Source organism: Lycium barbarum, chromosome 3 (genome assembly GCF_019175385.1).
Source record: "Lycium barbarum isolate Lr01 chromosome 3, ASM1917538v2, whole genome shotgun sequence".
Taxonomy (NCBI): Eukaryota; Viridiplantae; Streptophyta; class Magnoliopsida; order Solanales; family Solanaceae; genus Lycium; species Lycium barbarum.
Genome location: NC_083339.1, coordinates 24,951,843 through 24,979,009, shown reverse-complemented (window position 1 = coordinate 24,979,009; position 27,167 = coordinate 24,951,843). Strand labels below are relative to the sequence as shown.

Sequence of the window (27,167 nt, the reverse complement as noted above, 5' to 3'; positions counted from 1 at the left end):
ACTAATTTAAGGGTCCCTTTTAACGTGGTATAAGTGTTGAATCAAGAAAACCGCTCTTTGTTGCAAAAATCGCAACCTTGGTCAAGTGGGAGGTTGAAGGAAAAGGTAAGAATTCTTCTACTTTTACATGTTATGGAAGGTCTGTTTATGTTGTAGTATGTGGGAATGGATAAAATTCATGAAAATATGGAGGTTTTGTATGGTGTGGTCGTGTGTGTGCATGTGTTGAGAAGGCAAGATTAGTTAATTTTTATGTAGCATTCTAACTGTAGTTGTTGTGGGTTCTATATAGGAAATGAAAGTTTGATGAATTTGGTTGAAGTTGTGGGTAATGGAAGGTGGCCGTGTATGTGTGTATATGGTGTGAGAATTATGAACCAAGTTCTATGTAATAAATTTAATTGTTGTTGATATGTATTCTATGACGCAAATGAGAATATGATGATTTTAGTGAAGTTGTAATTGTTGGAAAGTTGTTGTGGAAGTTAATGTGAATTGAATGTAGACTTCTTGCATTGATGGAAGATAATGTTGTTAGTATGTGGATTGTTGATGTTATTGGTATTGTTGTTGGTGTTGTTGTTGATGTTTTGCCGAGTTAAATTCTCGGGGATGTTGAATTTATAGGGGAGATGCTGCCCAAATTTTTGTAGACAAGTGCTGATTCAAGATTTAATTCTTAAAGGCTTATAAACAAAGTTTGGTATTTGTGACCAAATGTAGGTTTTGGGCCATTCGGGACTTGAGATTGGAGAAGCGTAAGAAGCGGAAAGGTATGTAAAGCCTAACCTTTCTTTCTTTTGGCATGTCCTAGACATATTAGGTTATGATACAAGCCTCAGGGGAAACTCTATTCCTAGAAATCTGAGCCTAATTTTGATCCTTATTCATTCAATGTAATTGAATTAGGTACCTTATATTTCGATAGAAAAATAGTTTAAACATCCGTAACTTTCACAAACGGAACCGGAATGCCCTGAAACTTTCATGGATGACTTCACAAGGCCTAATGCACGTAATTTATATACGCCACCTTGACTTGACCCGAGGTGGGCCCACAAGTCCCGAGACCTTTTGTATTGCTCCATTTGACTTATTTCTGTACGATAATTAAGGGAAACTCTTGGTTAACGCCCTAGCTTCTGTAGACGGTCTCGAATTGTCTGAAGATGGTCGTAGAGGTTTTATAATGAATGATGTCCATCACGATACTTGAAAGGAATTTAGCTCCTCATTACTTTGCATGTGCATACGGTTGTTAATTTTTTTATGCTAACTCGGATTTACTTGAAACGTGTTTGTGGTTGTTAATGATTTCAAGAAAGTTTGTTTTGTATTAAAGGAAACATAAAGCCGATTTCCAAAACCACTCCGACGGGGGTGTGAGATTTTATTATTTAAACTTTCCAAAACCACTCCGATGGGGGTGTGAGATTTTAATATTTAAACTTTCTAAAACCACTCCGAAGGGGGGGTGCGATGGCCTCAGCTTATGCCTGTGTGTGCTATGGCCTCGGTTTATGTCTGAGCGGGCTATGGCCTTAGCTGATCATTGAGTGTGCTATGGCCTCAGCTTATGGCTGAGTGCGCTATGGCCTCAGCTTATGTCTGAGTGTGCCATTTTCAAAACCACTCCGAAAGGGGTGCGAGGTTTTACTATTTCACTTCATTTACTACTTACGTCTACATTATAATTATTACTATGCCCGAAGGGGCCATTATTGATACTGAGCCATAAGCGGCTGCCCGAAGGGGCCATTATTGATATTGAGCCGGAAGCGGCTGCCCGAAGGGGCTATCATTATTCTGCCGGAAGCGGCGCGTGTGTTGCGTTGCATTATTTACTTGAAGGAGGAGTGTTAGGTTATATTACTTATTTTGAAAATGTTGATTGGGATGCAAATATTTACTTGAAGACTGCTTGAGACTTCGTGTACACATTTATGTTTCTTCTAGTAAAGGCTGCAGGTATTAGGTTTGGCTATGACTTTTCCCTTCCTAAATTATGCGACGCTTATCTTTTATCCCCGCTTTACATATTCAGTACATATTCTGTACTGACCCCCTTTCTTCAGGGGCTGCGTTTCATGCCCGCAGGTTCAGGGACGCGACCCGGCGATCCGGCTACTTAAGGGGGAGTCGGCACTGGGAGTCAGACAGCTCCACTTGCTTCGGAGGCTGTTCCTGTTTTGGTATAATTTTGTATATATGTTTTGCAAGCCATACTCCTTAGAAGTCTGCGAACAGCGTGGGTGTTATGGGTACTGTTTGGTTTTGTCGGTCACTATAATGTCGTACAGAAGTGATGGTAGCCTCTTGGGCTCGCCTTGTCCTATATCATGTATATATATATATATATATATATATATATATATATATATATATATATATATATATATATATATATATATATATATATATATATATATATATATATATATATGTGTGTGTGTGTGTGTGTGTGTGTGTGTGTGTGTATGTATGTAACACGCTTTGAGACGTTTGAGTTACGTGTTGACTTTAGTATTTTATTTAAAATTTTCAGACAAAAAAAAAAATCTATTGAACGCCATATTTGTGTACAAGTAGTATACGTTGGGTCATCGGGTAGGGTAAGCTCGGTCACTTGTCTTGGCCCTAGGTTGGGTCGTGACAAAAATCTTCCGAAATTCTGATTACATGATATTTATCACTAATCATACTTGATAATGGTCATGTCATTTGGTTCCAAGGCTGTCCTTCTCGGTTGCGACTCACAAGATCATAATTCATCCTTTACTTAAACTATATACTTAATAATGTTTCGTTCCTCACACTCCAAAGTTGTTTTACCTAGCCATAGCTTGACATACTTACATTCAAATTTAACCAGTGCTTCTCCGAGGTACGGGGTGTAACAAAAACGCAAGTTAAAGATAAGATGTTCGAACGTACTATATGGGTTGACCCAAAAAGAGGTGTGTGGTTAAAACATGGACACATATATACTTACCCATTCTTTAAAAAACCAAAAGATTTTACACTTTACAAAAAATATACCATCCCTGTATATAAAAGGAGACTATTCTTATCCGGATATTATAAATCCGAACCTAAAATCGGGTCTCTATAAAACAGAATGAAAAGCCCGGGTGGAAGCACAATACCCATATATAAGGGGAATATATTCTGTTCTTTTTTCTAAAACCAAAATATATATATGCAAATAGTGACAGTCTTTTATAAAAACGCGGGAGATTGAATACTAAATAAGCAGTTTATGTAGATAACCACACATTGGAATTCGAAGGTCAACCATATAGTACGGATCCTTAATAGTAGGGTGTCTAACACCTTCCCTAAGGGATCACCAGAACCCTTACCTAGAACTTTGGACTACGAAGGCTTTTTTCATTGTATTTGAATAAACCCTTCGAAACTGGTTTTCCTAATTTTCTAAAAATTAGGTGGCGACTCTTTATCAAAACAAGTCCGAAAGAGAACCAACAAGTTCTTAGTAGTTTTCCGAGCGCTAATCCCGCCCGCGAAATGCGAAACAATTACAAACCGTAACCAAACATTTTAAAGTGTAATCTAAGGCTTCTCGAAGCAAACTATGGCCAAGAATTAGAGGAAATCCAGAAAAGTCTTAAAAGTCTCTGTGGAATCTTAAATACTTTACTCCTTTTGTATGCGTTTATCCTTCGGTTTTATAGGTGACGTGAGTGAATTTAACTTGTTAACATAAATACCGTGATTTTTTTTCTAACCTGTGGCAGAGTTAACCTGTCATATATTTCACGTTACTAATTCTACTTTTAATGAACATTAATTTGTAATTATCTTTAAATGACCTCGGTGTATGAAAGTTAAAATCGATAGGACTTGGTAGTATTGTATTGAGAAAGTCATGTCTGAAGTTAGACAAATGGTCCTTATAGGAGTTAAGGTCAGTCCCCTTATACAGCTAATTAACATCCACCTCCGAATGCAATAGCACCAAACAAGAAATTTCTTCCTTTACCGTTAAGGTAATTAAAGTTCCCTAAGAAATTTTTTGCCAAACAAGAACTTCTTTCTTTACCGTTAAGGTAATTAAAGTTCCCTGAGTAATTTCGGCAAGAATTTACTCACGCTCGGTACTTACATCAGATTATATTTTCCATAGTTAAAAGACAAGATGAGGTAAAAATTACATGTTGATTGACCATGGTAAGTGTTTAAAGTGTATGTAGAAAACACATGTTATGTATTCTTTAGATCTTTGTAAACACCGAGGAAAGTTTTCTCCTTTTTCTGATCCAATATGTACTTTTTCATAATTAGAACGCTTGAAAGTACTTTTGAAAAAATTCTCATAGATAGGTTATATAGTAGTGGACATGTTACTAATACCAGTCTTCTACTTTTTGGGAGTTTTGTGTAAATATGTAAGTTTCTGATTGAACAAGATGTGTCTCAAGCCATTGTCCTCGAAATGCCATTGAAGAGAACACAAAATTTCTATACTAGCAAAGGACATCGAAGCTTCATTGTACCACAACTTATGAGCAAGTTCTACAAAGTGGTGGTTAGACGGACTATGTTGTATGGGGCGGAGTGTTAGCCAGTTAAGATCTCTCACGTTCAAAAGTTGAAAGTTGCCGAGATGAGAATGTTGAGATGGATGTGTGGGCATACCAGGAGTGACAGGATTAGGAATGAGGCTATCCGGGACAAGTTGGGAGTGACCTCGGTGGAAGACAAGATGCGGGAAGCGAGACTGAGATGGTTCAGACATGTGAAGAGGAGAGACACAGATGCCCCTGTGCGGAGGTGTGAGAGGTTGGCCATGGATGGTTTCAGAAGAGGTAGGGGTAGGCCGAAGAAGTATTAGGGAGAGGTGATTAGACAGGACATAGCGCAGTTACAGCTTACCGAGGACATGACCTTAGATAGGAGGGTATGAAGGACTCAGATTAGGGTAGAAGGCGAGTAGACAGTATCGTTTATCCTTTCATATTAGTAGTCGCACTATCGCGATATAAGTTCTTGTGCTTTGATTTTTGCTACTATCTATTATTTTCTGTACTTTGATTATCTTATTTTATCTGTGATAGCTACTGCCCCTTTGCAAATTGCTTCATCATGGCTTAGTCGCTTTCATTATTTTCATTTCCATATCGCTTTGAATTTCTTGGCCTTATCTGACCTCTTTTTATGCTTTCTATTGAGCCGAGGGTCCTTCGGAAACAGCCATCCTACCTTGGTAGGAGTAAGGTCTGCGTACACTCTACCCTCCCCAGACCCCACATTGTGGGATTTCACTGGGTTGTTGTTGTTGTTGTTTGACATTGTAACTGATTTTACACTACGGTGCATTTTAGGACGGAGAGAGATGGGAGAGCATTGATTGCTCTTGTAAATGGGCGAGCAACAACTGGAAAGGCGCCATGCGCCTGAGATTTTGCCACTTCCGGCAAAGAGTGACGCGAGAGAGAGGAGGGAAGCAAGGGCTACTAGGATTTCTCCCCTTAGGTGGGCTCTTGTGTGAAATGAGGGATTTCCTAATTTAATCAAAGCATGGGCCGGGTCAGAGGAGCAGACTGGGCCTTGGACGAAATGAATGAGATTTTCGGGTAACTTGGCCCAATTTGAAAGAGATGAGTTGATTTTAAGAATGTGGCTAAAATTGAAATGAAACGATCCCTTATTTTTGCGCGGATTGTCTTTCATATGGACTAGTCTTTAATTTTTGTTCCTACTTCCCATTTAATGAAAATTTGTGGGCCAAAGTACCCTTATTTGCTAGTCTAGGAAACCAGAGATTCTGGGTTTGAACCCCAGCAGTGTAAAAAAAAAAAAAAAAAAATTGCAAGGCAAGGTTTCATAGAAACTATGTCTATTCGGGCAAAGTTATAGGAACTATGTCTTGTCCGGCATAGTTCTGTAGAAATTAAGTTATCCAGCATAAGTTTATAGAAACTATGCCTATTCGGGCAAAGTTACATAGAAACTATGCCTGACAAGACATTGTTTTTATGTAACTTTGACCGAATAAGCATAGTTTCTATGAAACCTTGCGAAATCAGGTTATAGATCCGACTTTTTTTTTTTTTGTTTGTTTTTGTTTTTCGATGTCAGTGATATTTTCAGCTACTTTTTTATTACTTAAAGTGCCGAAGGGAAAAAATTAAAGACCACCCCAAGATAGGGCAATCGTGCGAATTCCCTCTTGGCGTTTAAAATATAACTAAAATGTTTAAACCATAGCCAAATTGTGTTTTAAAAGTAGCCAAAGATTTAACTGAAAACACTCTTTTTGATGTCAACTAATTAAACTAAAATCAAAATAAACTGATAATCGATTAATTTAATTAAACTTCTTAATTTGACAGAGCAGAATAATTATTGATTATTATAATAAAAATAATGGCTACTGAATATAGTGATCTTCTAAGTAGAGGAGGAATTCTGGGGCCTTAAATTTTGCATTCGATGCCTAAATAATCGGAACAAAAATTACTAGTAGTTTCTTTCATCTTTCAACCACCCAGCGCCGTAGAAAGAATCATATTTTTTTAGCTAAAATATTTGGTAGGAAATTGGTGTCTTGATAAGCATAGTATACATGATACCATTCTCCAGTACTAGACAAATCTTTATACCACTGAACATTCTCATACTTGCTGGTCCACTTCAACTCAAATTAACATGACCATTGATGTTCAGGATCTTTCAATATTGACTAAATCCTTAACAAATCCTGAAATTTACTGCAGCTTTAAACTCTTTTAAACCATACAAAGCGCCAGGTCCAGACGGTTTACATCCTTTTTTTTTACTAAAAATATTCTGTGTCCCATTGGCCCTTCCGTTATTGACAATATGATCTCAACACATTATCATACCTTTGTCTTATCCCTAAAGTGAAGAATTCCACCACTATCGCTTAATATAGGCCCATAGGACTATGCAATACCATCTAAGAGCAGCTGACAATGCTATTATCGTTCATGAGATCCTATCTTAAACTAGACTTAGAAAAAAACATTCGATCATCTAGAATGGGGACTTTGTAAATGATTTTATAATATAGCTGTAAATTTACAGGGTGTAGTAGGTTGCGTGCCTTTATTTTCCAAATTATTAGTTCCACCTATTAATGGCAGATTAAATTACAACTATTAATGACTTCTTTTTTGTCAATTTTAAGATCTAGTTTTTTTACATAAATACAAGCAAATTACACTTTTGCTCTTGAATTACTGGCAGTATTTAGTCAATTCGAATTCATCTATTATAGCACCAACAATAATAAACATGTTATTCTTGCAAAACAGATATATAACTGAAACCATTCTGCTTGCAACATGAAAAAAGCTAAATAATTTTCACATAAATAAAAGCCGATCCCTTGTGCTTTTGATGATATACCGATATCCATTAAATTAAATAGTACAAAGGGGGAGAAGATTAACATAAACCTATTCGATGCATAGATCTAATAAGAAACATACTGGATAAGCCTATCCCTAGAGACCCCCATTAGAAGTTTGACGATTCTTAAAGCGGCAGGGGTACCGATATATCGATGTGGCGAAATTAGGGTCTCTGTATAGACATTACTAGCTCCTAGTAAAATTGGCTCGAATACTTTCTTGTCTTTCTTGTAGACCAATATGTTGCGTTCCCCGGTTGATCTGATTTTGCCTGTCTTGAGCAAAACATCACCATTTTCAAACAAGTACAATGGAACCAAATACCAAGATGACAAATTAAGAGATGCCAGAATACCATCTATAGTAGGGATAGAGAGCATCATCGTCCAAGATTGATGGACCCCATAATCTTTCATTGTCCACAAATCAAAAGAACCACGTTCAATGTAATTGCAGCAGACACAAAGCCGACCATCTAGGACAACTATACCAATGGCATCTTTCCAACTTACTAAAGTATTTGGCACCTTTGTGTAATTAGGTTGTGGTATATCTTTGTATTCATAGTTTGACAAGTCTAGGGACACAATCACTGGTGAGAAATCATGATAATTGGATTTGTCACAAAGGACCATCCAATGGAATCTACCGTTCACAAAGTGACAGTCAAAATAAGTGTCTCTAAGATCATGAAGCATAGTGTAAGGGAATGGTTGATAAATAGGAGTCCAAGAATCAGTTTTCAAAGAGTATAATTCGACTCTGATAGACCTTTTCTTCGGAACCATATCATTTAGATTTGTGATGAGCCTCACAACTACATAATCATCATTGGCTGAGTCGTAACCCAACCCATAATGGGGTTCTGTTTCCTCATGACTCAGTGAAGAAGAATTGGGAAGTCGTCTTAACTCATTGATGGTAGGGTTCCAAAGACATATCTCAAACCAATCAAAACAACCTAACGGGGGTCCAAAAGACACGCAGAATAAACCGTTAACATGCGAGCAAAGAACAGCCACCGATATGGATTTTTTCCTAATTTTATCATTGCTAGCAGCATAGTTAGGTCTCCAGGCGATATTTGTGTTGTTATAACAAGCAGAAAATAACGAGCAAGATACCCTGAGATCAAAATCAATATTTGCAAGCAGTCTTTTGGATTCCAAATTGCTACAACTTTGGGCATGTCGGAGGTGTTTGTTGTGGAAGTGGGGATCACATATTAAACAGGTAAACAATTTGGATACACACTTAAAACGATGGAGACACTTAACCGGAAGCCTTGAGAGAATTTCCACTAAGATTTCCTCAGGAAGATTCATTGTTGATCAATTAGGTAAAACTATGGTGCATTTATAACTAATTATTAGTAGGACACAAATAAGAATTTGACAAGAATTAGGCGACACCGAGGGCGTGCTTGCTTCCATGTCCATATTGAACCAGGAAACCTCTTTAAAGTTTCTGCTAGCTACTACTAGTAATTTACAAGAGTAATTTGCAATTTACCCCTTAATAATTTACCTACTTTTTATTTTTATTTTTTTAATAATTTACACTTTGTTCTATTTTGGGCTTGAACCTAATTAGAAGAAAAAATTGGGGTTAAAGATTTAGGGAGTATTAGAAATTGTGAGTTGGGACATCCACGTTCACATGTACTCCGTTTGATATGTAGCTTTTCTTGTAATTTGTACACAACAAGGCATTCAACTTCCTATGAACTTATGACCAGAAATTCTTAATAATTAAGGCTTCCTCAACACCATGAATCAGGGCTACACCATGGAGATTGACCTGACGTTTCTAGTACCCAATGAAACACGAAGAGAACAAATTCTTCCTTAACTAAGTCAAAGAACGGATTTGTACTATTTTGTTAAACAGTCGTTCCGTCCAATTTCAACTGAAGGAGACTATCGCTACCCGAAAGAAACCCGACTAATTCGCAACACGAGTAGCATAATCATCCAAGGAATTCAGATCACAAGATCAACGTGGGATGCATTAATGCAGAATTAAACAAAGTAGAGATTTTGGCATCAATCTTTTTGTGCAGTTGAAAACAAACTAAATCGCATTATTTTCCTTGTATTATATGCTCAATGTTATTCCTCGAGTTACCGTTGTACTTGTACTATTAAGGCTTTAATAATATATTCTTAACGTAAACATTGACAATTTCTTATCTTCTGTCAGGGAAGAATACATGTTCGACATGTTTGTTTTCGGTACTTAAATTTCAAGACCAAGACTCAATTGAGAGGCTGTGCCCCAAGTTTTAAAAATTATGTATATGGACCCCTATTAGGATTAGTGCTAATTAACTCAAATCTAGTTATTTGACCTTCAAAACCAGCCCCCAAATTTTTAAAATTACACTTTAGTCCAAATTAATACCAAAATATGTTGTAAATATATTATTTAAATGTGGCGTCTATAACTTCTAGATGTAATTCCCACATATGTGTAGTAGTACCCCCATCTCGACTATCTCCTCATTGACCTCCCACACCCCGGTAATCTTCCCTCACATTCTCAAGGGTTAATGCCATTATTTTGTTTTTGAGAATACTTTTTATCAAAAAAACGAAAAGGTTCCTATATCATTTGAATGGTTGAGACTTTTGGTTGTATTATGTATTGAAATGAATTCAGAGAGCTACTCAAGAAGTGTCGTTGATTGATGTACTTCTATAGCTATTAGACACAGCTATTGGCAAAAGGCATAACCCATGATTGCAACTGTTTAATTTCTATACTAAGGAGATTAATTGATATGCTGAAATTAATGCATGTAATTTATGATATATTTTCAATGAAAACTATAAAAGAAGGAGACTAGGCTACTCCGCACTGAATTCATGAAATTGTGCGTTTACTTTATAGGCATTTTTCTTTTTAAAAAAAAAATTGCTCTAAAATTCATTTAGAAATAAAAGTCTGCAGTACCATCATGAGGAGAAGAAAATGTTTCTGGAAATTACGAAGATATGAACACACTGGAATATTGAGATGTGTAAATTTTGTTGTTGACATTAGTCCAACATTCGTTTTGTTTTTTTGTTGAAATAGGAAATATTATAGATACCATTAGAAGTATCAGTTTGATCCAAGGGGCATTTTATACAATTATCACTATCATTTTCAGTTCTTGTTATGTAGGAAACTATTGTCTACAAGTCTCCATTTCAATTATTAATTTTATATCTCCGATTTTGATGTTTCTAGTTATCAATTGATGTATAGAAAACCTTGATTAATTAGTATATATCTAGATTTTCGTACTACAAATATATTGGCACTTTTGTGGGTTCAACGTCTACATGTTGTAAAAAAATTCTTTTGTCATGTCATATTTTTTTAGTGACAAACTTGATTGAGTGATTTTATAAGAGCATAACTCTAAGTTGAGTGATTTTATTGATACAAAATAAGGTTGAATGACTTTGCTATATAATTTCTCATAATTGAATGACCTTTTGAGATATTTAATCATTAGTTACATGTATTATGTAATCTGATTCTCAAGTGACACTCTGCTTTTGTTTTTTCTGTTATTTCCTTTCCCTTAAATCATAGAATTAACAGTAAAAAAGATGAGCATGTCATTAAAGTGGCATATGTGGTTTTTTTTTTCTTTTTTTCAGACGAATAAATAAATTCACATAAAATTGATGTAGGTTAGTTGTTTTGGGGAGCTCGAAATAGTTCCAACAACTTGAAGACTTCAATTCACCAACTGTATCCCATACTATTTTTTTTTTTTTAAGAACCACTAAGCAATGCTTAGTGTGATGTATTTTATTAATAATAAAAAAGGTCCAACAGTCCATTTAGGACCAAAACAGCCCATAAGTTCCGACAAAAGGAAACATTAAACAAATCAGCAAAAAAAGGATCCAAACCCTTCTCCTCTAGACCCTTCAGCTTATCTTCCTTGTTGACTGCCAATTCATCGTCTTCAAGCTCCAAATTTGTTGCTAGCAGCCCTCATTGATGAAGATATCTTAAGATTTCAGCTTGATAAGCTCTAATTTACTCAGGTACGACTGATTTCCACCATTTGCCTTCTCTGTGTTGAACTGATAGATCCGCCATGATTGAATTTGTAACAGATCTTTAAATAAAAAATCTGCTATTATCTTGATTCCATCTCTGTTTGATGTGACCTCATCTTGCTTTGAATTTGGTGAATCCTAGTGTTTTGATGAATATCTCAGCTTGTGAGGGCTGAAATATATGTTTTCCTCATTTGTATGCTTATAGAAATGCTTATAATGTCTAAGTAGCACTTAATAGCCTTTGGTTGACCCCATTTATATGCCCCTCAAAGCTCTCACCAAGGACATGGTTAACAACCACCGGGAGTATGCCTCCAAACTCTAAAGTGGACTAAATAAAACACTATGTAGCAATCACTATGGACTTTCTATGAGGAGAATCATAAGCTCATAGGATCCCAAATTTCTCTCAATTTAAACTCAAAATTCCCTCTGGAAGTGTTGCGATTTCTGATCTTCATATATTGTTAACTCTTCAAAAGAACGAGCCAAAGGCTAATACCACACGTTGGAGAGTTATCAATATTTGAATCACATTGTCACTTCACATTCCATTGGGTCTTCCATTCCTAGCATTTCTGATTCTCAGATTGGGTACCTGATTCTTGTCCAGGTTGAGAATTTTTTTTCCTGCACCAGGCAGCTCAAAAAAGCTATAAAATTTTGATGTACCTGCAAAATCAAAAGCAACGTTAGATAAAAAATCAGCCAGACTATTTCCCTCCCTGTATATATATGTTGTATTATCATATTAAAGTTTTCCACTGCTTTCTTGATTCTCCCAACTTCTGTGATAATACACCATGGTGCTTGCCATACTTCTTCAATGATATTCTTTAGCAACAATGAATCAGTCTCCAAGATTAGGGGATGGATCTCCTGTTCCACACAATATATCAAACCCTCCAGAAATCCCCTAGCTTCAGCCACTACATTGGTTGTATCGCCTATCTCTGCACATTGTGCATAAACCAAGTCTCCTTCCCAATTTCTTACACAAAAGTTGTAGGAACTAGGTCCTAGATTTCCCCTTGAAGCCCCATCTGTGTTGCATTTAAACCACCTATTATAAGGGAATTTCCAGTGCACAATCTTGCAAATTGTAGAGGGATTATAATTCTCCAGAAAATCAATTAAATCACGCCAGATGAAAGGGATATTAATTAGCCATGAATATCTCATCTTGGTGAGGTAAAATAGATTGTTATTGATTTCATGTACTACTCTTTTGAAGCTTACCCTTCCTCCATGCCTCATGGTATTTCTCCTCTTCCACAACTCCCACACAATCATAGTTGGCAAAGCTTGGATTATAGGCTTCAGCTTCTCTCCACATTTGACTTTCCAAAGAGATCTAATAACTTGGTGTAATTGTACCATGTGAACTTGAATGCCTGCTGCCTCCATGAAAATCTTCCATACCCCAGCTGCAAATCCTCCTGTCAGGAACAGATGTATCATTGTCTCTTGTTGTTGAGGATTAATACAGCAGTAACACCTTGATACCACAGCTATTCTCATTCTCCTAAGATTATCAACAGTTGGGATATTTCCCCTCCATAACCTCCAAAGGAAAAATGATATCTTGAATGGTACTCCCTTGATCCACAATTGTTGAAAATCAGGGTGTATTTGCCCCTTCTGCCTTCGAAGTTGCCAAACACTATTTACTGTAAACTGCCCTGTGCTTGTGGGCATCCACCATGGCCTATCCCATACCCCTTAAAGCTGCTCTATATAAATTTCCTGCTTAATATGTTCTACAATATCAGTGGGAAAAGACTCTTGTAGCACTGTATCTTTCCATCTTCCATCTTTAATGAGATTTGCTACATCCTCTAGTCCTTCATTGATAGGGTATTCATTGGGCACCACAAAGTGTAGTGGCCCCAGCTTTGTCCAGTTCCCATACCAAACATTAACTGACCCTCCTTTAATTTCCCACCAAATTTCATGCTCCATATCTTCTCTGACTTCTAGCATCTTTTTCCACACTTGAGTTCCTCATTTCCATTGAACCAAGGTAGGAATCACTTTCTTGCAGTATTTGTTCCACATGTAGTTTGCCCATAGAGTACTGGTGGTTCTGAATCTCCACCAAAGTTTTGCAAAAAGTGCTTTAGACACATCAAATAAAGATTTGAACCCTAGCCCTCCTTCCTGAATAGGTAAACAAACATCTTTCCATGATACCCAGTGTTTGCTTCTCCCTTCGTCCTTATTACTCTAGAAGAATCTAGCAAAGATCTTGCGAAGTTCATTCAACACATATTTAGGAGGAAGAAGTACTGATAAGAGATGTAAAGGCATGGATTGCAATACACTCTTTATTAATACTGCTTTACCACTAAAAGATAATAACTTGCCCTTCCACGAATGCAATCTCCCTTTAATCTTCTTGATAAGATCAACATAATACACCTTCCTTTTCTTAGAGTGAAAAATGGGGCACCCAAGATAGGTGAATGGAAACCGCCCCCTAGTAAAACCTGTGATATCAGCCACTGATTGGATTAGACCATTTTCCACTTTAGAGTACATATAGAAAGAGCTCTTCTCATTGTTAATAAGTTGTCCTGAAGTCACCTCATACTTTTTCAAAACTCCCATGATACTCTGTAAAGAATCTGGGTGAGCAGAAGCAAATATTATAGTGTCATCAGCATATGCCAAGTGGTTTAGAGGATTAGACCACTTTGGCATTCCATATCCACTATAATTAGAATCATCAAATAGAGAATTCAAAGCCCTTGATAGGACCTCAGCTGATAGAAGAAACAAAGTGGGAGATAAAGGATCCCCCTGCTTCACCCCCCTTGAAGACTGGAAAAAACTTGTTGCCTGTCCATTCAAAAGTACTGAATACGAATTGTTGCCTATCAACCTCCAAATCAAGTTAATAAAGTGCTCTGCAAAACCCATAGCCCTTAAAACATGCAATAGGTATTTCCAAGAAACCCTATCATAAGCCTTGGCCATGTCCAATTTGATTATCACATTAGCAGGCTTTCCTCTAATTCTAATATCAGACACACTTTCCTGTGTAAGCAAGATATTTTCAAATATACTCCTTCCCTTTACAAAGCCTGATTGATTTGAAGAAATTAGAGATGGGATAATCTTCTCCATTCTTCCATGTACTACCCTTGAAATCACCTTATTAATGAAATTAGACAAACTAATTGGTCTCATATCAGAAAATGTGAGAACAGGATGCCTTTTAGGAATAAGAACCAAATTAGTATGAGTGAGGGACTTTGGAAGTTCAGCACCATCAAAAAAAGATAATACTACTGCATGCATATCATTCCCCACAATATCCCAGCATTGTTGATAAAATACACCTGTAAACCGTCTGGTCCACTTGCACTGTCACTACTTAGAGCAAAAACTGCCTGCTTGACTTCCTTCTTTGATGGATAGGTGCATAATTGTATATTTTGCTCAAGATTAATCAATGATGGAATCTTTCTTAGCATTTCAAAGTCAGTAATGTCCCCTTCCTGAGTAAATTATTTCTGATAGAATTGCACAGCTTCTTGTTTGATTTCCTCCATAGATTCCAACCAAATACCATTTCCATTCTGAATTGAATTTACCTGCAATTTCTTCCTCTTCCCAGTAACATAATTGTGAAAGAAACTGGTGTTTTTGTCCCCTTCTGCATACCACACAAAGCCTGCTTTTTGCTTCCAATATTGTTCTTCTAGACTCAGGTACTTCTTTAATTCAGCTTGAGCCTTTTGAAGAACAATTCTATTAATAATGCTAGGATCCTCTTCAAAAAGTGCCTCCTTTACTTTCACAATCTCTTCCCTTATTGCCAACTGTTGAAAGATATCTCCATATGTGTCTCTACTTCATTTGGATAAAACCCCTTTAAGATTTTTTAACTTCTGCTTGAAAGCCAAATATGGAGATCCTGCAAAAGGTGTTATCCAGTTTTGCCTAACAGTCTCCTTAAAGGATTCATGCTGAGCCCAAAAGTTCAGAAATCTAAATGGTTTTATGAAATTAGCAGCCTCTTCTCCACAAGATAAGACCAAAGGAGCATGGTCAGACCCTGTCTTTGATAGATGTTCCACTTCTATTTGAGGGAAGGTCTCCTGAAATGGAAGATTAACCACAACTCTATCAAGTCTTTTGAAAATACAATCCTCAACAGCTCTCCCATTCCACCAAGTAAAAGGACTTCCTTTGAAACCCATATCAAATAAACCACAAGAATTTACACAAAATGCAAAATCTTCACACTCAGATAGTGTAACAGGCAGGCCTCCCAATTTTTCATCCTCTGATAAAATAGCGTTAAAATCACCTCCAACCATTCAAGGGAAGTTCATGGTACTGGCTATCTCATAATTCTAGTCTTTCTTCTTCATCCCATTTTGCATAAACAGAAGTAGCAATCATATCTTTCCCAATGTCTTGATGAAATAACCTCAAAGTAATTTGTTGTTCGGTATCCATCAAAACCTCCCACTGTACATTTGCATCCACAAATATCCAAATCTTCCCATTAACATTAGAAATGGAAGATCCCATTCCCAGCAATCTTTTATATTTCTGAAGATGCCTACAATTTTGAAAAGGTTCCATTAAAGAAATAATGGAACACTTGTATTGCCTTTGAAGCATGATTAACCTCTGAAAAGCCGGTTGTGTATTAACAGACCTTATGTTCCATATTACTGCCTTAATCATCATTTATGCTTAGAGGTAGTAACTCTCTTTGAAGCCCTCCTGGTTTGTGATTTATCCTATACTTTTGAATTTTTTTCCACTCTTTGCAATAGCCTTTGGGGATAAACCAGCTTCAGTAGTGACTTTTTGGATTAACTTAGGGTCTATCTCAGTCCCTTGATCCTCTTCTAATTGGTGTGATTCCTTTATAGCAACCTGCACTTCAACTTCTGTCACTTTATGAGCCACAATGTCTTGTAGCTTTGCATTTGGTGATGATTGCTTGCTTTGAGTATACAATTGTTGCTCCTTATTATCTACTTGAACTTGTAGCACTGTTTCTGTGTTGTTCAACTGTTGTGATGCTGCTTCTCCAGTAGGCTCAAGTTCTTGCTTCCCATTGTGAATTGTTATAGTTGTTGCATCAGGTGGTTTACATTTCACTCCCATATGCTCTGTCAATTTGCCCAGGTCCTGCTCTGCATTTGTTACGCTATTGGCTGTATCATAATTTCCTGAGTCATTTCCATAAGAAATTAATGAATCTCCTCGGTTTCCACCATAATGAACCTTAGTAGATTCATAAGACTCTAGCATCTGAACTGAAGACCCCTGACTGCCTTCCGCCTCTTCTTTATTTCCCTCAGTCTCTTCCACTCTATCCCCCTGCTTACTATCATATTCATCTCCACCTTTTCCAGCTGAGAGATGTTGTGGACTTTCTAACTTACCAGCTTCATGAAATTGAACTTCTGAACTTTCTTGTTCACTACTAGATTTTTGTAATGATGTTTCCTGTATTTTCCTTTTCCTGAATTCTTCCCCATTCACCTCTTCCACCTGTGAAGTATTATTTATGTCTTCCATATCTCCTGATTGCTCCCCCATATCCTCATGTTCATTATTACCCTTGACCTTTGTTGGAGTGTTTAATTCCTCCAGTTCAACAATATCCCCTAAATGTTCACCCTTGCTTTCTTCAGCCTTATTAGATTTCTGTAATTCTTCAATCACCATATTGCTCATTCTTACTTTCATGTGTATTCTTTGCAGGATATGGCTGCTGATCATCATTTGCTACAATTTTATCCTCTGGATGCCCTGACTCTGATAGGGCTGCAAATTGGTTGCTTGTTTGCAAAGTATTCCCTGGAGCTTCTACTTTCTTTCCCTTGCTACTGCTACCAGATGCATCATCTTTGGTAAGAATTCTATTATCTTTTATAGCATTCCAGTTTCCCGAATTTCCAAGCACTCTTCCACTATGTAAAACTCTGGCTGAATTATGATATCCCCTGTAGTGTTGCTTATTTGTTTGTATGTTTCCTCCATTTTCTTTCTCCTTTGAATTTCCATGTTTTTGCTTCCCCACTATTTTCTCCTCTTTATTTGTTTCCTTCTCTTTTCCTTGTTGTCCATCAGAAGCCCTTTCCTTGGTGCTTACTCTCCTTTCACTGTTTTTATCCTGAGCCTGAACAGATGCTTCTGTCCTCTTTTCTTGATCATCACTCACTTGTACCAGTGTTGGATTAATAACCCTGCAGTTTTCTTTCTTATGGCCCTGTAGTTTACACTCTGAACAGTACTTGGGAAGGTAGTCATAGTGAATTTTAACCTTGACAGTTCTTATTGCTCCTGTCTTTTCATCCTCTATATCCATTCTCACTGAATTAGGCAGATCTGAAAGTAGATCTAAGAAAACTTTGACCCTAGCACAACTGGGTCTAGTTTTGTTGATGGTGGCCCTGTCTAGATGTATTGATATGCCTACTGCAGATTCCATAGAGAATAAAGCTTCCTTCACAAAGTAGGTAGGCAATAGGTTTGGAAAAGAGATTCATGCCATTGCCTTAGATGTCTCCTCATCAATTTTGAACTTGGAGTCATAAATGAGTGGCCTCATTTGATATGAATATCCCCCCTTATCTGTAATATAATACGCTGGTTTTGATGTCAAGTTCACAAAATCTTCTAGTGATGATAATCTTATAAGTACATGTCTGCTTCTGAAGAATCCAACCTTACATTCTACTTTTATTCCACATTGTGCAGGAATAAGTTTGTCAAGTTGCTCTATCTCTGGCCATCCATAAGAGAATTTACCCACAACAGCATGTTGTAGTTTCTCGATGGTATTCATTCTTTCGACCTCCTCCTCAGTCCATTTAAGATATGGCTCCCCATAAAGAAAAGATATCTGCTTGATCTCAATTGGTGGAACAAGATGTGGAACTGTAGGCTTCAAGAGATTTGCATATTGTAATTTGTTCTCATTTGGTTGTGTTATCAGTCCTTCCTGAGGTGTTGCAAACGTTAATTGCTGGCCAGCCCCACCGGAGGACTGGCCACTGGCCGCAAAAGCCATAGGCAACTATCTTGAAATAGCGTTTTGCATGAAAATAAGAGGTGAGAGAAGAGAGCTTTTTTTTTTTATCTCTTAATAAGACTATTGAAAAGTTGTATTATAGTTGGCATATGTGGTTGGTTTTGAAAAAAAAAAATTAAAAACACCGAAGAAAAGTTTGAAAATATAAATAAATCTTGGGAGCCCTTGTGTTAGTTTTGGGTAACATTTAGTATTTGTTTGATTCATTTCTTATTTCTGAAAGGAAACCGTAACCAAATATTTTTAAGTGTAATCTAAGGCTTCTCGAAGCAAAATGTGGCAAAGAATTCGAGGAAATACAGAATTCTGAAGAGAAGGAACATATAAAACATTATTTAATTGAAGAGGCTTAGAAGAAGTCGGAAGAAATGAAGTATCAGTAGATAAAATAGAAAGAAGATTATCATTTTCAATCATCACCTGTGACAAACCAGTGTAAGAAGAGGAATAAGATAAAAGTGATGGATTATTCGTCGTATGCGCAGAAGCACCAGAATCAGGATACTATACCGATGGTTGAACCTCCTCCATATTCATAGCGTGAAATGATTGTGATAGAAATTAGGAACATAGGAATGACTGAAATGGTTCCTACACTCCAAAGCAGTGTGATTAAAGTGGATGCAAATTTGACATTGTTTCCCCAAGGTGAAAGGGAGTCGCCCAACAATGCCATCACCCGGAGAAGAAGGGTGAAAATGTGGTTGAAAACCAGCCCATTGATTAGAAAAAGAGTACTGATTTCGACATCTACCTCGGTTCGATTTACCACGACCATGCCCATTATGTGACCCTTTTGGGTATTGATTAGCATGAGATAGATTTGAAGAATGAGGTTGAGAAACCAGTTGTGCTTTAGTGGAAGCAACCAAAGAAGTGTGATAAGTGCAATCGTCATTGTCTATTGCATTAAATAGGTGTGAATTGGAAATGATCTGTTGCACCTTTTCATGAAAAAGGCTTCACACTTTTCATTTCTTACTTTGTTGGCTTTAAATACTTGGTCATTTTCATCAGATTTTACTTACGAAATTCTGATTATCTTCTTCTTTCTTTCTGCAATTCAAATATATTATGTGTGATTCATTGTGAGCTGTTGCGTTCACCGTTCAACGGGGTTTGAGGTACTGCTACGCTAGTGAGTTAATTCGTTCTATCCTGGGAGGATATATGCCATAACCCCGGGTACATGAGGGGAATAGTTTCTTTAAGAAAACACTGTGAATTTAGTGGGCTCGAGTATTCCTTTTCACATTTATTTTCCAGATTCTATTTAAGTTATTATCAAATACAGATTGATAATATTAATATGAGCTTCTTCAGTAAGTAACAATGGACACAATGCTAGAAAAAATGGAGGACTTCTTGGCGCATCAATCTAGAGACAAAGGTATGATAAGAAGGTGGAAGTCCTTGCAATGCTTGGGTCTAAATCATCATCAATAACAGGTTTTTCAACTGCTCTAAGTGAACAGGCAAGAGAATGCAATTGTTGGATATAATCCTCCATGGAAAGTGAGCCTTTCTTAAAATTCTGAAATTTTGATTTCAGATGAAGGGACGAGGATGAAACCTGATCTAGGTAAAGTGACGTAAGAATATCCCATGCTTGCTTAGAGGTGTCACAAGCGTAGTTGAAAAGTGAGTTAAGAACTGGAGGGGAGAGAGAGATGTTAATCCTACTGAGAGTTATAGTGTCACATTAAATCCACAAACGATACTCGTCACTGGTTGATGTTGGGCATGGAATAGAGCCATCAACCAAGGGAAGAAGGTTATGGCTTTTTAGAACAGTAAGAAAAAACTTCTTTCCTGTAAGATAATTAACAAGATATGTCAATTCAATGGGTACAAAATCTTTAATAGTGGAAATAGTTGGAGGAGGATTTGGAAGACCCAAAGAGGATTGAGAGGAGATGACTTGATTTGAAGAAGAAGTTTTAGCAGAAGAAGTATAGTTTGGGAAGCCATGGTGCTCTTGATACCAAGTTGAAGTTTTAAAAGTCATAAACTAACACTAAAGTGATGATGAAAGGCCTGCGTGAATAGCAAAGGCTAGAACTTGTGTTATTTATAATTCAAGTACAAGTATGAAACTATCTAAAGGTAGAAAACTAACTGTAACATGACTCTATATTATATTTACAATAATATTTTTGTCAGCTATCAGTAATTCTAACCTGTGGCAGAGTTAACCTGTCGTATTCTTCACGTTACTAATTCTACTTTCAATGAACGTTTATTTGTAATGATCTTTAGGTGACTTTGGTGTATATGAAAGTTAAAATCGATAGGACTTAGTAGTATTGTCATGAGAAAGTCAAGTCCGAAGTTAGACACATGGTCCTTAAAGGAGTTCAGGTCACTCTCCTTATAGATGCTAATTAACGTCCACCTCCAAATGCAATAGCACCAAACAGTGAACTGCTTTCTTTACTGTTAAGGTAATTAAAGTTTATTGAGTAACTTCAGCAAAAACTTACTCACACCGGTACTTACACTAGATTATATTTTCCGTGGTTAAATGATAAAATGAGGTAAATTACATGTTGATTGACCATGATAAGTGATTAAAGTGTATGTGGAAGACTTATGTCATGTATCCCTTAGATTGTTGTAAACACGGAGTGTAGGAAAGTTTTTTCCCTTTCTGATCCAATATGTACTTTTTCATAATTAGGAGGCTTGAAAGAACTTATGAAAAAGAATCTCATAGATAGGTTATATAGTAATGTACATGTTACTGGATACAAACACCAGTCTTCTACCTTTCGGGAGTTTTGAATAAATATGTAAGTTTCTGATTGAACAAGAACTGTCTCAAGCCAATGTCCTCAAAATACCATTGAAGGGAAAAAAAGTTGCTATACTAGCAAAGGACATTGAAGATTCAATTTGTAATTGTTAAATTAATATGAATTTGTTTTAACATTGACAGTGTAACTGATTTTAGTTTTGCAAGTCATTTACTTTGTCTTTTATATTACCAAATGAGCCAAATTATAGTTGAAATACCTAGTACTGTAGGTCGGTTTAATTATGCATTGTCAGATGCAAGGAACTTAAACTCAATATTCAAAATTCTCATGCTTTGGCTTCTGTCCAGTATTCTGGCAGTGACCATTACCACAGTGCTAATAATAATTTTTTTAGTTAGATACACCTTGCTAATAACTATGCAGCAATTTAGGACTTGTGTTGCAATTTATCATACTGCACAAACTATTAGTTCCAGTGGAGTCAAACAGACAAACAAAAAATAGATGCAATTTCTCATACTGCACATACCATTTGTTCCAGTGGAGTCACATAGACAGACAAAAAATTGAAATTTAGACTATCAGATTAAATTTTATATATTCTTTGCAAGAATTTGAAACAACCTACTCAATTATTGTTGCCCAAAGGGTCCTGAATATCGGCTACGCGTTAGAAAGAAAAAAACTAGAACGTTATAGTTAACAGTAGATAAATCATAAGGTGTGCTGCTTACATACTAGTTGAATTGCATTAAACATCTAACACCTAGGGATATCGACTGAGGAAACAAGAAGGAAATCTCCATGAATGAGGAACCGCCAAAACCAAGGATGCTCAAAGTGATCTGAGAAAAGGCAGACTTGCTCCATGTCCTAAACACTACTGTTCTCATCTACTGACTAGATCCTGAAAAATCATAACTGGGAAAAAGGGTCAGTATGTCAAGGCACAGTTAACATGAGGTTAGTGATGAGTGAGGAAAAAACTTTAAACACTAATTGTAACTTACCTATTTGTGTGCCCATCAACACATAAGACTGTTAGGATTTAAATCCCAAATCCGACCTTTGTAAGCAGGTTCCCAGGAAAGATTGGAGGGTCACAGCTGGACCACTTAAATATCAACCTCCTTAGACAGAACCTACTTACGCCGTGATGTAAGCGAAGAATAAATAGCACACACAGATTTATAGTGGTTCACCCTCAATGTGAGAGCTACGTCCACGTTGCTGCTGCAGATCTTATTAAAGAAGAAATATTACAAGTGTTTACTACACTCAACCTCACAACCCCAATCCCAATTACACTCAAGAATTTTACCACAGAAAATTCTCTCAAAGACCTTCTCTTACTTAGGCCTTTCACTAAGAGTATTTCTCTTAGATTTTTTTCTCTCTTTGGGATGTGTTTAGCAAATGATCTTGATGATATCTTACAAATGAACCATAAGCTACCTATTTATAGGAATGAATTTCCTATGATGAGGTAAGCGCTTACATCACGACTATTATGAGGTAAGCGCTTACATCATGACTATGTGAACAAAAGAATTGACTTGTTTGGTCAATTCCACACCTAACAAATCTCCCACTTGAAGACTAATTTTAATTTGTCTTCACACTTTGATCGATGCAGCAGCTCTTTCCTACTTTCATACTTCGTGCAGGCCAACTGAAGTTGAGCATAGCTTCAGTTTGTCTATCGTCACTGCCTTTGTCAGCATGTCTGCTGGATTCTGACTCCCTGCGATCTTCTGAAGCACCAGCGCTCCATCTTCCAAAGCTGATCTAATGAAATGGTACCGGAGTTGTATGTGCTTCGTTCGAGCATGGTAAACCGGGTTCTTTGCCAAATGAATGGCGCTTTGGCTATCACAATATAGCACACTTCCCTCGTGGTCCTGATCCAATTCCCGCAGAAAAGATTGTAGCCACATCGTTTCCTTTGTGGCCTCCGTCACAGCAACGTACTCAGCCTCACAACTAGAGAGAGCTACTATCTTTTGCAACTTGGAAACCCAAGAGATTGCAGTACCTCCGAAGGTGTAAACATACCCGGATGTGCTCTTTCTGCTATCAATATCACCACCGTTGTCAGCATCAACATACCCTTGCAATCCTGTTTTTTATTTTCGGAAATACAGAGCTGAACTCGAGCTGCCTTTCAGATATCTGAATATCCACTTCACAGCCTCCCAGTGTTGCTTTCCCGGATTGCTCATAAATCGGCTGACAACTCCCACTGCATGTGCAATGTCTGGCCTTGTACATATCATTGCATACATAAGACTACCGATTGCAGATGCATAAGGTATCTTGTCCATCTGCTTCTTCTCATCCTCGGTTGTCGGCGACTGATCCTTTGACAACCGAAAGTGTCCAGCCAAAGGAGTGCTGACTGGCTTGGCATCATGCATGTTAAACCTTTTGATAACTTTCCTCACATATTCTTCTTGTGAGAGTTTGATGCCCTCCTTGCTTCGGTCGATTCTCATCCCAAGGATTTGCTTTGCAGCTCCCAAATCCTTCATTGCAAACTCTTCCGATAACCCTTTTTTCAACCGATCAATCTCCTGTAGGTTTGCTCCTACGATTAGCATGTCGTCGACATAGAGTAGCAGTATCATGTACGAGTCTTCAAATTTTTTGAAGTAACAGCAGTGATCTGCCTCGCACCTTGAAAAATAAGCTTTCTTCATAAAGCTGTCAAACTTTAAATACCACTGTCTTGGAGCCTGTTTTAGTCCGTACAGACTCTTTTGAAGTTTGCACACCAGATTCTCCTTTCCTTTGATTTTGAATCCCTCCGGCTGTCGCATGTAGATTTCCTCGTCTAGATCACCGTGAAGAAATGCAGTTTTCACGTCCATCTGTTGCAGATGTAGATTTTCCTTTGCTACCAGCCCAAGAACAGTTCTGATAGTCACCATCTTGACTACGGGAGAGAAGATCTCCGTATAGTCAATGCCTTCTTTCTGTTGAAATCCCTTTGCAACCAGCCTTGCTTTATAACGCTTGCTTCCATTGGGTTCTTCCTTTATCCGATAAACCCATTTGTTCTGCAATGCCTTTTTATCCTTTGGCAACTCGGATAATTCCCATGTATGATTTGCCGATAGTGAATCCATTTCATCCTTCATTGCCAGCTCCCACTTAGTCGATTCATCGACTTGCATTGCTTCTTCATAACATTCTGGCTCCCCTCTATCAGTGAGTAGAATGTAGTTGAGGGATGGAGAGTACCTGTGAAGCGGCTTCCTGATCCTGGATGATCTACGCAGCTCTGTGATTGGCGTCGGTTCATTTGTTTCAGAATCAGCACTTTCATCAGCACCTTCTCGGATTGTTTGTTCCTCTACCTCGGTTGTACCTGGCTGCGGCTCAGGTGCCGGAAAGTCCCTCAAATCGACTATTTCCGATTCCTTGTCCTGACATTCTGAATTCTTTTGCAGCTTGTCTTTGTACAGTACCTCTTCGTTAAAGACAACATTCCTGCTTCGGATGATCTTCCGATTTTGTTCATCCCAAAATCGGTACCCAAGCTCGGTGTCACCATAGCCAATAAAGTAACACTTCTTTGATTTTGGATCAAGCTTGCTTCTAGCCGTATCATCATTATGAACATATGATAAGCAACCGAACACTTTCAGAAATGAAAGATTTACCTTCTTGCCACTCCAGACTTCTTCTGGAATTCTGAAATCCAAGGGAACTGACGGTCCTCGGTTAATTAAGAAGGCCGCGGTATTGACTGCATCTGCCCAGAATGTCTTGGGCAGTCCAGAGTGTATTCTCATACTCCGAGCACGCTCGTTCAACGTTCGGTTCATTCTTTCGGCTACTCCATTCTGTTGCGGCGTTCCAGGAATAGTCTTCATCATCTTGATCCCATTATCGGCACAGTACCGTTTGAAATCACCATCAGTGTATTCTCCGCCGTTGTCGGACCTCAAACACTTCAACTTGAGGTTTGTTTCATTCTCGACCATGGCTTTCCATCTTTTGAATACACTAAACACATCGGATTTATTTTTCATAAAATAAACCCATACCTTCCTAGTTGAATCATCAATGAAGGTCACGTAGTAGTGTGATCCTCCAAGGGAGGGTACAGTGGTAGGTCCCCACACGTCTGTGTGCACCAATTCCAGCTTTTCGACCTTCAACTCTCTGCCTGCACTTGAGAAGCTTACTCGCTTTTGTTTTCCGAGAATGCATCTCTCACACGTATGAAGGTCCACCGTCTTCAGCTCCGGAATTAAGCCATTTGTCACCAACAGCTTCATCCCTTTCTGGATGATATGCCCAAGCCGACAATGCCACAAATCTGTCTTCTTTGTGTTGTCAACCACAGCAACAATATCACGACAGCTATCTGTCATGTAGAGAGTGCCAATCTTCTTTCCTCGGCCAACTACCATAGCACCTTTCGCCACCTTCCAAGACCCATTACCAAAGTTGAGATCATATCCCTCATCATCAAGCTGACCTACTGAAATCAGGTTTCGCATCAACTTTGGAACATGTCTAACTTTTGTAATCTTCCACGAGGATCCATTTGACATCTTCAAATTAATGTCTCCCGTGCCAAACAACGTCTAGCGGCTCTCCATCGGCTAAATAAACTTTGCCGAGATTCCCAGCCACGTAGTTTGTCATTATATCATGATGTGGGGTGGTATGAAAGGACGCTCCTGAGTCAAGCACCCAAGAGTCTATCGGGCTGTCAACCGATAGCAACAACGCATCGCCAATGTCTTCCGTAGCAGCGTTGATTCCAGCCCCCTTGTTGTCCTCCTTCTTTGGCGCCCTGCAGTTCTTCTTGAAGTGACCTGGTTTTCCACAGTTCCAACACTCATGTGTTCGTCCTAGTCTGGATTGACCCCTGCCATTCCTTGACTTCGATCTGCCCCTATTTCGGTTGTAGTTTCTGTCATAATTTCTGCTTCTGTTTTCAACATTAAAAGCAGAACTCGTCGATGCCTCTCCCGAATCTGTCCTGCGCACCTCCTCAGCAAGGATACGATCCCTAACATCGTTGAACTTTAGTTTGTCACTGCCGACAGAATTACTAACCGCTGCTCTCATTGGCTCCCAGCTATTTGGTAGGGATGCCAACAAAATTAGAGCTTGCACTTCATCATCGAAGTCAATTTTTACCGATGACAATTGATTTACAATGGTATTGAATTCATTTACGTGTGCAGCAACATGAGCATTTTCCATTATCGTTAGATGAAATAGTTTCTTCATAAGAAATACCTTATTATTTACCGAAGGTTTCTCATACATGTCAGACAATACCTTCATCATATCTGCGGTGGTCTTCTCCTTTGCTACGTTGTGAGCAACGTTCTTCGACAGCGTCAGCCAAATGACTCCCAGAACTTGTCTGTCGAGGAGATTCCAATCTGCTTGCTTCATCTCCTCTGGTTTCGGACTCAGAGGTTCATGAAGCTTTCTGCCATATAAATAATCTTCAATTTGCATTCTCCAGAACGCAAAATCTGTACCATCGAATTTACCGATGCCGTGCATCGTACCATCTTCGCCTCCCATCGTTTCTAAATCACAACACAACCTGTTGCTCTGATACCAGTTGTTAGGATTTAAATCCCAAATCCGACCTTTGTAAGCAGGTTCCCAGGAAAGATTGGAGGGTCACAGCTGGACCACTTAAATACCAACCTCCTTAGACAGAACCTACTTACGCCGTGATGTAAGCGAAGAATAAATAACACACACAGATTTATAGTGGTTCACCCTCAATGTGAGAGCTACGTCCACGTTGCTGCTGCAGATCTTATTAAAGAAGAAATATTACAAGTGTTTACAACACTCAACCTCACAACCCCAATCCCAATTACACTCA

General features: G+C 38.0%; 1 protein-coding gene and 1 long non-coding RNA gene across 2 annotated transcripts; one reads left to right on the top strand and one right to left on the bottom strand.

Annotated features, from left to right (window-relative positions):
• Window positions 1–7,462: 7,462 nt before the first annotated feature.
• LOC132630543 (F-box/kelch-repeat protein At3g23880-like) lies at window positions 7,463–8,725 on the bottom strand. Its single transcript, XM_060346116.1, has one exon. The coding sequence runs from the start codon at window positions 8,723–8,725 to the stop codon at window positions 7,463–7,465; it is 1,263 nt and encodes a 420-aa protein (XP_060202099.1).
• A 2,508-nt stretch (window positions 8,726–11,233) lies between these two features.
• Window positions 11,234–18,709, top strand: LOC132633816 (uncharacterized). Its single transcript, XR_009579841.1, has 3 exons — window positions 11,234–11,449; window positions 17,204–17,352; window positions 18,203–18,709. It is a non-coding gene; the product is annotated as an uncharacterized LOC132633816 (long non-coding RNA).
• Window positions 18,710–27,167: the final 8,458 nt, after the last annotated feature.